The sequence below is a fragment of the Chelonia mydas genome, chromosome 5, assembly GCF_015237465.2.
Source record: "Chelonia mydas isolate rCheMyd1 chromosome 5, rCheMyd1.pri.v2, whole genome shotgun sequence".
Lineage (NCBI taxonomy): Eukaryota > Metazoa > Chordata > Testudines > Cheloniidae > Chelonia > Chelonia mydas.
In genome coordinates, this window is record NC_051245.2 from 4,386,410 (window position 1) to 4,400,442 (window position 14,033).

At 54.8% G+C, this 14,033-nt stretch overlaps 1 protein-coding gene across 1 annotated transcript in view; it reads right to left on the minus strand.

Annotated features, from left to right (window-relative positions):
- Positions 1-7,093: 7,093 nt before the first annotated feature.
- DNAI1 (dynein axonemal intermediate chain 1) overlaps positions 7,094-14,033 on the minus strand; it is a gene marked incomplete at its 5' end in the record, with an annotated part of 258,464 nt that continues 251,524 nt past the window's right edge. Inside the window, one exon of the mRNA XM_037902893.2 lies at positions 7,094-7,392. Coding sequence (XP_037758821.2) covers positions 7,288-7,392 — 105 coding nt within the window. The remainder of the gene's footprint in view (positions 7,393-14,033) is intronic.

Below are 14,033 nucleotides of genomic sequence, written 5' to 3' on the forward strand. Positions count from 1 at the left end.
GCCAGGCTGGGCAGGGGATTGGAGTGCGGGGGGGGCGGGGGCGGGGTCTGGGAGGGAGTTTGGGTGCGGGGGTGCGGGGTCGGGGTCTGGGAGGGAGTTTGGGTGCAGGAGGGGGCGCCAGGCTGGGGCAGGGGATTGGAGTGCGGGGGGGGCGGGGTCGGGGTCTGGGAGGGAGTTTGGGTGCGGGGGGGGCGGGGTCGGGGTCTGGGAGGGAGTTTGGGTGCAGGAGGGGGCGCCAGGCTGGGGCAGGGGATTGGAGTGCGGGGGGGGGCGGGGGCGGGGTCTGGGAGGGAGTTTGGGTGCGGGGGGGCGGGGTCGGGGTCTGGGAGGGAGTTTGGGTGCAGGAGGGGGCGCCAGGCTGGGGCAGGGGATTGGAGTGCGGGGGGGGCGGGGGCGGGGTCTGGGAGGGAGTTTGGGTGCGGGGGGGCGGGGTCGGGGTCTGGGAGGGAGTTTGGGTGCAGGAGGGGGCGCCAGGCTGGGGCAGGGGATTGGAGTGCGGGGGGGGGCGGGGGCGGGGTCTGGGAGGGAGTTTGGGTGCGGGGGGGCGGGGTCGGGGTCTGGGAGGGAGTTTGGGTGCAGGAGGGGGCGCCAGGCTGGGGCAGGGGATTGGAGTGCGCGGGGGGCGGGGTCTGGGAGGGAGTTTGGGGCCGGGGGGGCGGGGGCGGGGTCTGGGAGGGAGTTTGGGTGCAGGAGGGGGCGCCAGGCAGGGGAAGGGATTTGGAGTGCGGGGGGGGGTGGGGGCGGGGTCTGGGAGGGAGTTTGGGTGCAGGAGTGGGTTCTGACCTGGGGCAGGGGGTTGGGGTGCAGACCGGGGTGCAAGGTGCAGGCTCCGGCCGGGAAGTACTTACCACAGGCAGCTCCCAGCTGGCGTCACAGCAGGGCTCAAGCAGGCTGCCTGCATGCCGTGGTCGCATGCCGCTCCCAGAAGCAGCCGGCTGCTGGCACTGTAGCACGTTTCTGCATGCCCCTTGGGGGGAGGGGGACAGCGGGTCTCTGTACGCTGCCCGCACCCCCAAACCCCCTCCCCGCACAGCTCCCATTGGCCTGAGTGCCCCGCTGCACCGTGGGACTTTTAGCGGCCAGGAGATTGCAAGGGGGCAGCCAAAGAGCCTGGCGGGCCAGACAGAAATGTGAGGTGGGCCAGATTCGGCCCGTGAGCCATATTTTCCCCACCCCGGTCTAGATAATACTTAGTCCTGCCATGAGTACAGGGGACTGGACTAGATGACCTCTCGAGGTCCCTTCCAGTTCTATGATTCTCTGTTTCTATTTGCCCGCTGTCTGATGCCCAGTACGGCTGGCGTGCCCAGCCCAGCCCAGCCGTAGTTTGGCCAGTGCTGGGAGAGCCACCCCCTGCGTGGCTCTGGGTGCTGCCCTGTTTGCAGTGGGGCCCTGCTAGAGCACAGAGGATGGAGGAGAGACTGGAGGTGCCGTGGTTAAATACAGGCAGAAAGTCTCACTGCTCAGTGACACGGGTCCTGTCTTTTCAGGACACCCTTGGGAGACAGCCAGGGGGTGAACATCGGTAGAAAGAGCATGCCGTGACGACGTGCTCGAGCCCTCCAGAGAAGAGACTCAGCAGGAAAGGCCAGAGAGCAGCCCAGAGGCCAGCTAGCAGAGGACATGAGGATGAGCGCTGAGGGACGCAGGTGCTGTTGGGCTGGGCCAAAGCCACGGGGCAATTCTGGACTGTACGAGGAGGGAACAAGTCCTGGTTAAGGGGGTGATTTTCCAGAGGCTAAGAGGCAGCTCTAGGCCCCTCACTCCCACGGAAAGCCAACGGGATCTAATTCCACTTTGTGCCTTTGAAAACCCCTCCTTACACAGAAGGGACCCTCCATCACCGCGGATGAGTCTGCTCCTCTAGGCTGCTGTTTGAAAGACTGGCCCAGTGGAAGGCTTTAAAACGCATTTGTTTAGGGCAGCGTTCTCCAGAGGGCTGGAGGAGCAGCCTGCTGTGCTTCGGTGATGCCCTGAAGCGTGCAGGAATGACAAGGCCAGGCATTACTCAGACCTCTCAGAGACATACTATTAAGCTGGGCTAAATAAAGCCCTGAGTGAATCAGCGCCGGTGGGTGGAGTGACATGAGTAAGGCCTGTTTGAGGGGCGCCTCCCTCTCTAGCCAGGGGTTGTGATCCACAGGAGAGAATGAATGTGTGAAACCTGGGCTGGTTCAATGTGCTGGTCTGTGTATGAATGGCTGAGGACCTGCAGGGACCCCAGGGATTGCGAGGAGGACATCCATATTTGCCATCAGCGCCCTGTGCTCTTGTGGGTCGGGATTTCCTTGCTCTGTGTATTGCCAAGCAGCCTTGTTGGAAGATTATTTCCACCCGTTAGGTCTCTGGTCCCCTAATGACTGGGGACTCTGCCCAGTCCAGAGATGGGCCTGAATCGCCCCTAGACCTTGGGGTATTCAGGGCGTGGGTCCTGAGCTGAACTTGGCAGTGGAGGCAGCCTTGCAGCTCGCCGCCGTTTCCAAGTGCCACACCAGTGGAATCGAAGAGTGAGCCTGTGCCCCTGGCGTAAGCTGACCCTGCTCCTTGCTGCAGCCGTGCTGGCAGTGGGGAATCGGAGACAAAGCAGGATGCGTGGGTGCTGCCGGCTCCCCCCTCTCCCAGCTCTGGGAACACACTATGGTCCCAACAGCCTTTTGGATGAACTGGGCCAAATCCATCGCTGGGGTAGTTCTTGAGTCAGTGGCGTTTCACTCGTGTCAAACATGACTCGGTTTTCCTTTGTGTGTGCAACTGTAACAGCCAAGCTGTCGGCCCCCAGAGCCTCTGTCCCAACCTGAACCCTGCTCTGTCATCTGTGACTGGGGCACTCAGCTCCTCATCTGTATGGCCGTGGGGACCTGACAGTCACTGAGCCCCGGTCAGGGGCAACGGAGTCTTCCTAAAAGTGGGGGGGCATGAAGCCCCACCCCCTCCATGGCCCCCCCTCTTCTCCCCAAGGCCATGCTCCCTGGCCAAGCTGGAAGGCGCAGTCTGGTCAGGGAGCCATGGACCCTCCACCTGGCTGGGGTAGGGGGGCCCCAAGAGCAGCCCCTGACCCATGTCCCCGTCCCCCGGACTCCCCAACCAGGGCAGGTGGAGGGTCTGCAGCTCCCCACAGCTGCCCAGGCTCCCTGGGCTGTTCTTACCTGGGCCAGACTCCAGCTTCCGGCCTGGCCGGGGGCGGGGCCTCAGGGGGAAGAGGAGGGACAGGAGGCCGGGCAAAAAGTGGATGGGCCAGGCCCCTTGGACCCCCATGTTCCAGCACCCCATAAAAGGTACTTAGGCTCCTAACTCTCCTTGACTTCACTGGAAGCTGGGAGCCTAAATACCTTTGAAGATCTGAGAAAGACAAGGTGGGGAGGTGATATTTTTTATTGGATCAAATTCTGTTGGTGGGAGGCACAAGCTTCCAAGCTACACAGAACTGAGGAGTGCCAAAGCTTGTCCCTTCCACCAACAGAAGTTGGTCCAATAAAGCAAATTACCTCTCCTCCCTTGTCTCTCTCATGTCCTGGAACCAACACAGCTACCAGAACACTGCAAACCACAATGTGAAGGTCTGGGCCTAAGTCCCCATCTCTTTGCTCTTTCTCCTTGAAGCACAGAGCCCCCTCCTTGCCTCCCAGGATCAGTATTAACAATCACAGCTGACGTCTCGTTGCATTTACTCCAGACATTTTATTTCAGCTAGAGAGAGGAGAAACAGGCACAAGCCAAGAAATAAAGGAAAGAACCTACCTGAGTCATGTCTGGGCCAAGACTGCACCAAGCCTTGCTACAGTCAGCTACTGATGGTCAGATTTAGATTTGGGATTTTAAGGCTAAAAGGACCCATTAGATCACCTAGTCTGACCAGCTGCCTTGAGCCTAATAACTTGTGTTTGTCTAACGCATCCTCCAGAAATGTGGCCAGGTTGGATTTAAAGACTTGCAGAGATGGAGAATTCACCACTGCTCTTGGGAGCTTGTTCCAATGGTCAACCGCCCACACTTGTTAAAAATCTTCGCCTTATTGCTCATTTGGATTTGTCTGGCTTTAACTTTGAGCCGTTGGTTCTGGTTCTGCCTTTTGGCACTAGATTAAAAAGCACGTTGGTATTTGGGATTTTCTCCCCATAAAGGTACTTAGATATCTCAAGCAAGTCGCCTTTTGATCTTCTTTTTGCACTACGCAGCTTGAGCTCTTTAAGTCTCTCACCATGTGGAATTTTTTCTAGCCCTCGAATCATTTTTGTGGCCCTTTTTTATTCTTTATTGAGCTGGTGCTGGGCTAGGACCGTACCAGCCACATCAGAGGCCGTGTCTGCTCCTCCCCCTCTCTGCTCCCTCTCTCCCCCAGTTCGTAGCAGGATGTTCAGGAAAGAGCTGGGCTCCAAGCCCGGGTGTCTGCCCCTTTCCAGGAAGAGACCAGCACTTAGTGAAGCAAGCACAGCTCTTTGTTGGTTCCATAGACCCACCCCCCCAGCCTCACCCCATGACATTACTCCATGAGGGCACATGTCCAGGTGTAACACCGACAGGCCCTGGTCGTCGTCAGGTGGGATCGAACCTGGGACCTCTGGAGTTTAGTGCATGAGCCTCTACTGCACGAGCTGAAAGCCATATGGGTGTTAGCTAAGGCTGTAGAGCAGACTCATTAATCTCTCTCTCTAAGTGGTCTCGGTGCCACTAGATGGGACAGAACCCCACACCCAGGAGGTGTATGGGTTACACGGGCATCTGGGGATTTGTTCCTTCTTTCCCCAGCCCCTGGGGACACATCCGCACTGGGTATGTTCAGTCTCCACTCGTGGAAGCTCTTAGTGTAGAAAGGGAGCAGAAGCTTTTGTCGTGTGCAGTGATGGGGGATTATGGGGGTGTTTCCCAGTGTGGATGCCCCTATAGGGTACTACTACTCCCCTTTCTTCCACCAGCAGAGGCTGTGCTGCCCTCCAGCCTCCTCTCCACTGACGAAGAGCAAGCCCGTTACGTCCATCAGTTGGTCAGCCACACAGCGAGGCAGCCCCCTTTCTCTCCATGAACCCCAGGGCTGAGATACTCCCTAGCTTGTGCAGTCAGCACCTCCCTCCCCATGAATTCCAAGCCCTTCACCTTGCCGGCTGAGAATGATATGCTGGAGGCTAGGCAGCCAACACCTCCCAGTCAGCCCCAACCTGTCACCGGACACCCAGAGGGTCCAACCCTCCTTCCCACCCGCCCAGGAGCAGCTACAGAGCAGTTTCCTTTTTAGCACACGAGGCCGAGGATTGCAAAAGCCGCGCGGAATCAGGCATGGATGGAAGGAACGGCAGGTGGCCCTTGCTCCCTGTACCGCTTCCCTGACCGGAGACAGATGCCATCGCCCACCAGGTCTGTACCAGTGCATGTGGAAGATGGTGGCGTTTCTGCCAATGAGGAAGGGTGTGTGCAGGACACGGGGTGGAGAATCATAGAATCATAGAATCATAGAATATCAGGGTTGGAAGGGACCCCAGAAAGTCATCTAGTCCAACCCCCTGCTCGAAGCAGGACCAAGTCCCAGTTAAATCATCCCAGCCAGGGCTTTGTCAAGCCTGACCTTAAAAACCTCTAAGGAAGGAGATTCTACCACCTCCCTAGGTAACGCATTCCAGTGTTTCACCACCCTCTTAGTGAAAAAGTTTTTCCTAATATCCAATCTAAACCTCCCCCACTGCAACTTGAGACCATTACTCCTCGTTCTGTCATCTGCTACCATTGAGAACAGTCTAGAGCCATCCTCTTTGGAACCCCCTTTCAGGTAGTTGAAAGCAGCTATCAAATCCCCCCTCATTCTTCTCTTCTGCAGACTAAACAATCCCAGCTCCCTCAGCCTCTCCTCATAAGTCATGTGCTCTAGACCCCTAATCATTTTTGTTGCCCTTCGCTGGACTCTCTCCAATTTATCCACATCCTTCTTGTAGTGTGGGGCCCAAAACTGGACACAGTACTCCAGATGAGGCCTCACCAGTGTCGAATAGAGGGGAACGATCACGTCCCTCGATCTGCTCGCTATGCCCCTACTTATACATCCCAAAATGCCATTGGCCTTCTTGGCAACAAGGGCACACTGCTGACTCATATCCAGCTTCTCGTCCACTGTCACCCCTAGGTCCTTTTCCGCAGAACTGCTGCCTAGCCATTCGGTCCCTAGTCTGTAGCGGTGCATTGGATTCTTCCATCCTAAGTGCAGGACCCTGCACTTATCCTTATTGAACCTCATCAGATTTCTTTTGGCCCAAACCTCCAATTTGTCTAGGTCCTTCTGTATCCTATCCCTCCCCTCCAGCGTATCTACCACTCCTCCCAGTTTAGTATCATCCGCAAATTTGCTGAGAGTGCAATCCACACCATCCTCCAGATCATTTATGAAGATATTGAACAAAACCGGCCCCAGGACCGACCCCTGGGGCACTCCACTTGACACCGGCTGCCAACTAGACATGGAGCCATTGATCACTACCCGTTGAGCCCGACAATCTAGCCAGCTTTCTACCCACCTTATAGTGCATTCATCCAGCCCATACTTCCTTAACTTGCTGACAAGAATACTGTGGGAGACCGTGTCAAAAGCTTTGCTAAAGTCAAGAAACAATACATCCACGGCTTTCCCTTCATCCACAGAACCAGTAATCTCATCATAAAAGGCTATTAGATTAGTCAGGCATGACCTTCCCTTGGTGAATCCATGCTGACTGTTCCTGATCACTTTCCTCTCATGTAAGTGCTCATGTAAGTGCTCTCATGTAAGAGAAGGGGGGAGCGGCTGCACAATGCCGACCCCTTTGTTCTGGTACCCCAGACCCGATCTGGGAACACTGACTCCAGTGGGGGGCACCGCTCAGCAATGCAGCAGCCCACCAGGACACAGGTGTGAGATGGTGGCACAGCACTCAGGTCGGGGCCTGATCCTGCAGTCCCCAAGCAGACACAGCTCTTAGTGGAGTCACGGGCAACTTTGCCTAAGGACTGCAGGATGGGGCCTTGGCTGTGTGATACGCCATGGTCTCAGAGGGTGGCCATCTCCTCCCTACAGCCTACAGGTAGGAAGAAGCCAGCGCAGCCCGAGTGACAGCTCTGCAGACTAACCTCCTTTCAACGCGTTTATTTGGATGCAGAAGCCAAGTGTTCCTGCTGCGTATGAGACAGGAGGCTCAGAGGGATGCTACTTGCACGGTTAACAGGAGCCTGTCAAAGGAGAACCTGTTTGCAGAGCCTGGTGCTTCCTGGCACGTGGACGGAGAGGAGCCAATGTGCAGCTGGGAGCGGGCTGGGCTTCCTTCCTCTCTCTCACTTCGCGGGCTTGTTGGCCGGTTCCCTCACCAGGTTTAGCAGCTTGTCTAGCTTCGCAATCTCCACCTCAGGGCCCTTCTGAATCTCTTGGCCTTTCTTTTCCTAGAGAGAAAACAAGTCCCAGCTGTTAGTGGAAAGGACCCCACTGACTCACCGAGAACAGGCTGGCCAGCGGGGCCAGTGAGGGAGCAGGGCCTCTTGGCCTTGCTGAGCCAGGAAGTTGATCGCAGAGAATGCGACAGCGGGAGGTCCATTGAGGCTGATCCCCCCTCCTTCATCCCCCACATCAAGCCCAAACAGCCAGGCTTTGGGTGGGTGGGGCCCTGCAGGGCTAAGTGGGGGTGCTGAATCAGGCTATTCAGTAGGGTTATTGCATTCTCACCCACTGCTTAGCTAGTGCGTGGGGAGTAAGCCAAGGACAGTAAATCCAGTGGCCCCAACCTGCCTCTCCCGGGGCCCTGCCACCAAATCCATCTCTGTGGCTGCACACAGTGACATGGGCGACAAATGCTGTCTGCACAGCCCATCTCCCTGGTGCTCTCCGTCCAGGGATGTGAAGGGTGCATCCAGCAGACAGAACCGGGCAATGGCTGGCTATTCCTATGGCACATTCCACCCCAACGGCTCCAAGAGCCACCTTCCAAAACTACACCCGGGGACTCGCTTCCCCAGCTGGGACGTGCAGCTCACCTGAGTGCCGCACAACAGTTTAGGGAAGGAAGTCAAAAAATAGCGCATCAAACTAGCAATGGGGGAAGGGGGATAGGTGGGGGTCAGGTTGGGGAAGGGGGCACTGTTCAACCAAGTGCGAGCACCGGGCTGGGATCATGGCTAACGTTTTGCAGCCACACAGACCCCTTGTTTTCTTCACCCATTCCCACCTACGTGCCTCCTTCCGCACCACCTACTAGTGTAGGTAAGGAATACCTTCCCAGTCGCCTTCCTCATTCGAAACCCTCCGGCGCACTGCCGCCATGTTGCCGACGAGCCACGAGTGATCATACACACTCATTAAAGACCGTTAGACTGAAACGCACGTCCCTTGTCAAAATTGAGTGACCAGGTGAGCTTATTATTAGCCTCTTGTCTTAACCCTACTCCTCCCCAGCTTATGTATATTGACCTCACTAGCGGTGTGAGGTCTAAAATCTATATTTGAATCTCTGCAAGGCAGAGTCTGTGTATGTGGAACGTGCCAGGCAAACTTTTGGATGCTAAAAATTATTAATAACTATTCTCTTGCAAGACGCGCTTTGGAATCTTTACCCGTTGGGATGTCAGCTCATCTGAAAGACGATACCACCCCCACACAGTGCCCCTGAGCCCCACGCCGCCGGGGTGTTGTTCACGGCTAATGCACCAAAGCAACTTCCTGCGATCGGGATTTCCTTGCGGGTCTCCCTTCCAGCTACCAACCAATACACCCGCACACTGCTTAGCATAAGAGATCGATGGGGCTTGCAGCATGCGGGGGCTGGAGCTGCACGACAAAACTTGGCTCTACGCTGGGGCTGGCTCCTTTGGACCTCCTAGCTCAGCAGTGATGGTTCGTTTCACCAGCCAGCTCGCTGCTGGCCCAGCAGGGATAAACAATACCCAGGCACTCTCTCCCATGCACGGTTCCGAGGACAGTGGTGGTAGCATGTGCTCTGTCTAATGGAGTCTAAGAAAAGGCGCCCCCCTGCACCAAGTGCCGGAGCTGTCACAGTCTTCTCGAGTCTAGACACAGCGGCAATTAGGAAGGAGCAGGAGCCAGCTGCCAGCTCTCCTCTCCTGTTAAAAATAAAACGCTCAGACAGGGCCGTTTGCCAGTTCAAAGCAAGTTAACATCAGTGGGAAGAAAAGGGAGCGATTACCTTTTAAAAACGGCTCTATTTGCCTGCACGTCATACGCTGACGAGAGCATGGCTGACCCAGGGAAACGACACGTGATGGGCCTAGCGCCGTCCTCTTCCATAATCCTCCCGCCCAATTGGATGTCACAGATTTCAGCTGACTCACGGAGCAAATTTACTCTGTGGCATGGATTACACACTGTCAGGAGTGATTCCCCGGAACAGCAATTTAACGGGCGCCTGGGATGTAATTTGAGCAAACGAGCAGATGCCTCTGTCATTTCCCCGGTTTTGACAAAAAGATAAACGTCGGGAGAGGGAGGGTGGCAGAGGAGGAGAGATGGCTCAGCACTAAATGTCAAACTCTATTATCTCTTTTTTGTGTGTGAGGAATAAATAAATTCCCCCGAGTGCAGATTTTGTTTGTACTGATGGGATTTTCTGTAGTTACTGCTAGATTAGACTCCAAAGACGCCTGCATGCTGCCTCAGGATTAAGTGTCAGTGGCAGCGTGTACCGAACGGAGAATAACCCGCATACAGAGAGTACAGGGGAAATACCATCACAGCCTCCCATCCAGGTTGCTCGCATTATTTACTACATTTTCCACTGAATGCATCCGATGAAGTGAGCTGTAGCTCACGAAAGCTTATGCTCTAATAAATTGCTTAGTCTCTAAGGTGCCACAAGTCCTCTTTTTATTATTTACATTGGTGTGGTCAGACGTAGTATGGCTAAGGCATGGTCTATACCATTAGGAGACACTGAGATGTTTCCACCTCAACAGCCAGCCATGTACTAACGAGATGCAGATATCCATATAGTTCTCATCTGAGACAGATAACACCTTTGCCCGGCTAGCTCACCTTGCAGAAGAAGTAAGCAGCTGCGTGACCAGCAGCTGGCTCAAACTCAACACGAGTTGCAGGGCTGAGATGAAAGGGTTGCAGAATCCAGGATGGCTCCGTGTTTTGGTGACATCCATGCACTGACTGTCAGAGTCGCACCAGACTCTGTGCTACACCTGGCTACCCAAGCTGCTGCAGTAGCCAGAAATACCTTTTTCCACCTGCAGCTGCCAAGAACCCTGCCCCCTCTTTCCTACCCATAAAGATCACACCCTTTTTACTGCAAATCTTGAGTCATGTTGTGCCCTCCACTAATGGTGGCAGACAGAGAAAATGCAGCCGGTCAAGAACAACCAGGTCAAGCAGAACAGGTAGGCGTGAAAGCAGTACACCATTCCCCACACTGGCTCCCCATTCCATGCCAGATACAGTTCATGGTTCTGGTCCCCATCTTCAAAGCTGTCAGTGAGCTAGGGCCCAATTACACGTTAGGCCATCTCACTCTCTCCATCAGCCCCAGAACACTGATCACACAGGAACAATGCAGCTGTTGGGACCCAGAACAAAGCTCGATGGAGCTGAGGACAAGCTATTATTGGGGAAGAGAACCCAGCTATAGAACTGTACTGAGCCTTGGTCCTAGGACAGATGCATGCCGTCCAGTACCCTATTTCAAGGCTCTGGCTGACCACCTGAGTCAGGTGACCAAGGATCACGTGACAGCTCAGAGGCAGCGTTTCCTGTAAGAGGGAGCCTGCTCAGTGAGAGACCCAAAGTCAGGGCCAGGTGGAAGGTCGGATAGGACACAGCTGCGGGGAATAGGGGTGCAAACCTCAACTGAGAAAGGCCAGGCAGCAGGTCCTGGGTTTCAGGACGGAACTACACAGTGTGTGAAAATTTGGGTTCAGTTGACACTGTAGTGTTTCTCAAATACAAAAGACCCAGGAGACAGAAACTGAAATTCCGCTTTCAGGCCATGCTGGCTGGTACACCAGCCCACGGGTCACACGCACCATTAGACTCAAGAGATCCATTAGGCCGCAAGGCAAGAGGCATCTGTTTGCACCTGCTGTCGCTCAGTAGAGGTGGCAGCCGTAGCCACAAAAGTCCAGGCCTGATCACCACTTTGTCACTGCAGTTTTGTTTCCATAACGCCACTGATTCCAACAGCGATAGACCAAGATGGAGATGGAGAAATGTAGTGGTGAATCAGGCCCTGTGACTACAGTCCCCACTCTGAAGATGGGACAGTGAACATAGACCTAACTAGGCCCACAATGAAGCTTACCATCTCCTGTCCTGGGTGCCTAGACGTTACAACAATTGATGGAAGTTAGCTTATGATGGGAGTAGCCACAATGTGTTATCTTTGTCAAGATGGACTTTATGACCTGTTTATTAAGGGCAGCAAGTCCCAGCGTCAAGAATGATTCTACAGCAAATGTCGGCAAAGTACCAGGGACTTCCCTCCCTCTGGCTCCCATGACTGCCTCTGGGTTGTTAGCTAGTGGTGGGGGGGTATGGCCAGGGAACGCATGCATGGAAAAGACAGAGCTCATCTGCCGTAGTGTCCACATGGGGGGTAAGGCATGAAGACAACTCCTGCTCTGCTGTTCTGAGGTCTTTCCATAGGGAAGGATTCTTTCTCTCCTTCTCTGGAAAAACTGCCTAGGGAATAGCCCAGCGTCATGGCACATGGCACTTCATTAATAGCAGTATTGGGCCTATAACACGTAGCTGAACTAATCTGATTCCATCTAGATGGCAGTGGCATGCATGCACATGCCCATGCTTTAATCAGCTCAGCAGTGCTGGATGTGAGAGCCGCAGGAAGGGACATCATCCTATGGGGCAAACTGAGAAAGGAAATTGACCTTTCCTAGCAATGGCAGGCGAGATCTAAGCTGGCAATGCAGGTGTTTGTTTCCCTTCTGTGCTCAGAGGTGATAAGTGAGTGTGTTGCTGAAGCTGAGCTCAGGTGGAGGTTCAGCTTTCACAGCCTGACGCCTGACACTAGCACGGGGCGAACCGTGATGCATTCTGAGACTCACGGCAAAGATCCCCGCTCCCTCCTCATTACGCAAGGGCCAAGGCTGCTGCTGCTCAGGCCGCATGGACAGGTCCCCGTGCCTACACCTTCATCGCTCCAAAATGCAAACAGAGGGGAACTGATGACCGGTCATTACAGCTCTCTGCAGCCACTAGAGCAAACCCAAGGGTGGGCACCTCAGGGGTTTCCTCAGTATGAGAAGTGACAGCTCCCCAGTAACAGTGAAGGAATGAAACTGTCCAACGGGTCTTTTTTGGAGGGGGGCAAGTCAGAGCATCCCGTTATTTGTCCTTCCAAATCTGCTCCTCTGTGAACTGCACAAACAGCTGGCAGATCACGGGGGCAGTGTCACAGGTCTTCAGTGCTGAGGTTTATAAATGACAGCCATTCATTCTGTGATTTGGAACGGCCAGTTCTGTGGGAGATGGCGGCCAGCTGGCTGGGAATCATGGATAAAGGAGAAGGGAAGCTGAAGTCAGGAGAGCACATTCAGGGGAGCAGGGATAAGGAGCGGAACAGATCCGACGGGGCCATGAAATGAAGAGCAAAAGGAGACAGTGCATTCAGCTTCCTTCCAATGGACACAGCAATTGATGCACTAAAACCAGATAAGAATGCCTGTAATCCACACACCTCCTGGGCGTGGTGCTCTGTCCATTTAGTGGCACCGAGACCACTGAGAGAGAGATGAATGAGTCTGCTCTACACGCAGTTGGCTTTCAGCTCATGCAGTAGAAGCTCATGCACTAAGCTCCAGAGGCCCCAGGTTCGATCCCGCCTGCCAAAATGGTGGGGGGGGGGGGGGGTCTGTCGGTGTTACATAGCCAGCTGGGGAAAGGCTCCTTGGCCAGGAGAAGTGCAGCCTGGGCAATGGTCAGGTTTTCTGTCTGGGGAGGCTGGGGGCAGCACAGACATCCTGAACGGTGCCAATCAGAAATGCTGCTAGCAACAGGGGCAGAGTGGGAGACCTGGGCTGCTGCAGTCTCCCGAGTAGGCTCTGACCGGAGCGACTGAGCACAGCCGCCGGGCAGAGGGGCTGAGGATGAGCCTAGCTGATTCAGCCCCACAATAACGGCTTGGGAGAAGTGCCCTGCCTGTGTTTGAATACCTGGTCAGTTTAGTGCACTGTGGTTACTGTGAAGGGGGGAGACTGGGTCTGGGCTTTCCAGAGACCGTTAGGAAATTGCACACACAAATGCGGTAACTGTGCACAGCTGCAGCCATGCAATTGCACAGACATTTTTTCACACACACCAAGACCTCTAGCAACTGCACATTTCACCTTAAATGTTTCACCGCATGTTTTGATTTGTAGCAGTGTCTAGCCAAAAACATCCCCTTCTCTCACTGATTTGCAACCTGGGTGCTATCCTCCACCCCAGAAATGGCTGCATTTCAGTGATGAGGTCACTGCTCTACACACAGGATCAGATACTTGGCTGCAGCTGAGGAGCACACACTGCTGTGTGGGGGCAGGGGGTGCCAAGGTGGTGTAAAGCTCACCTCTGTTCTCCCTATCCTTCTGCCACGGTGGGAAGTATAAGTAGAGAAGCCCCCAGACTGCTCTAATTTATGCTGCCTACTAACAGCACCAAGGGGCTGAAACCACAGCTCAGGACTGGTGCACTGCAGAGGCCTTCAACCGCACCACCTTCCTCTGGCCACACCTCCTGCGGGAGCTGAAGATGCTAATTGGAGCCTCTACGCTAACTCTCCTTTCCTGGAAGACCTCCCTTGCACTGGGGTGATTCCCCCCAGGGCCAACTACACCAGCTCTCCAGTAGTACAAAGGGACTGCACTGGAAAGTGCAAAATGCTTTGGGGTCCTTTGGGCAAACCGGTGCTCTGCCCTGATGAAACCAATGAGTGTCATGGAGAACAAATTAAAACAACCGGAACAGGTGCTGAGGAGGAGAGTTTTTTAAAAGCAATACTCAATCTTGGGGAAGGAATGCTTGGCTTGTGAAATTCTTGGTGTTCTAGCTTAATCTGATAACAGACGGAGCTGGG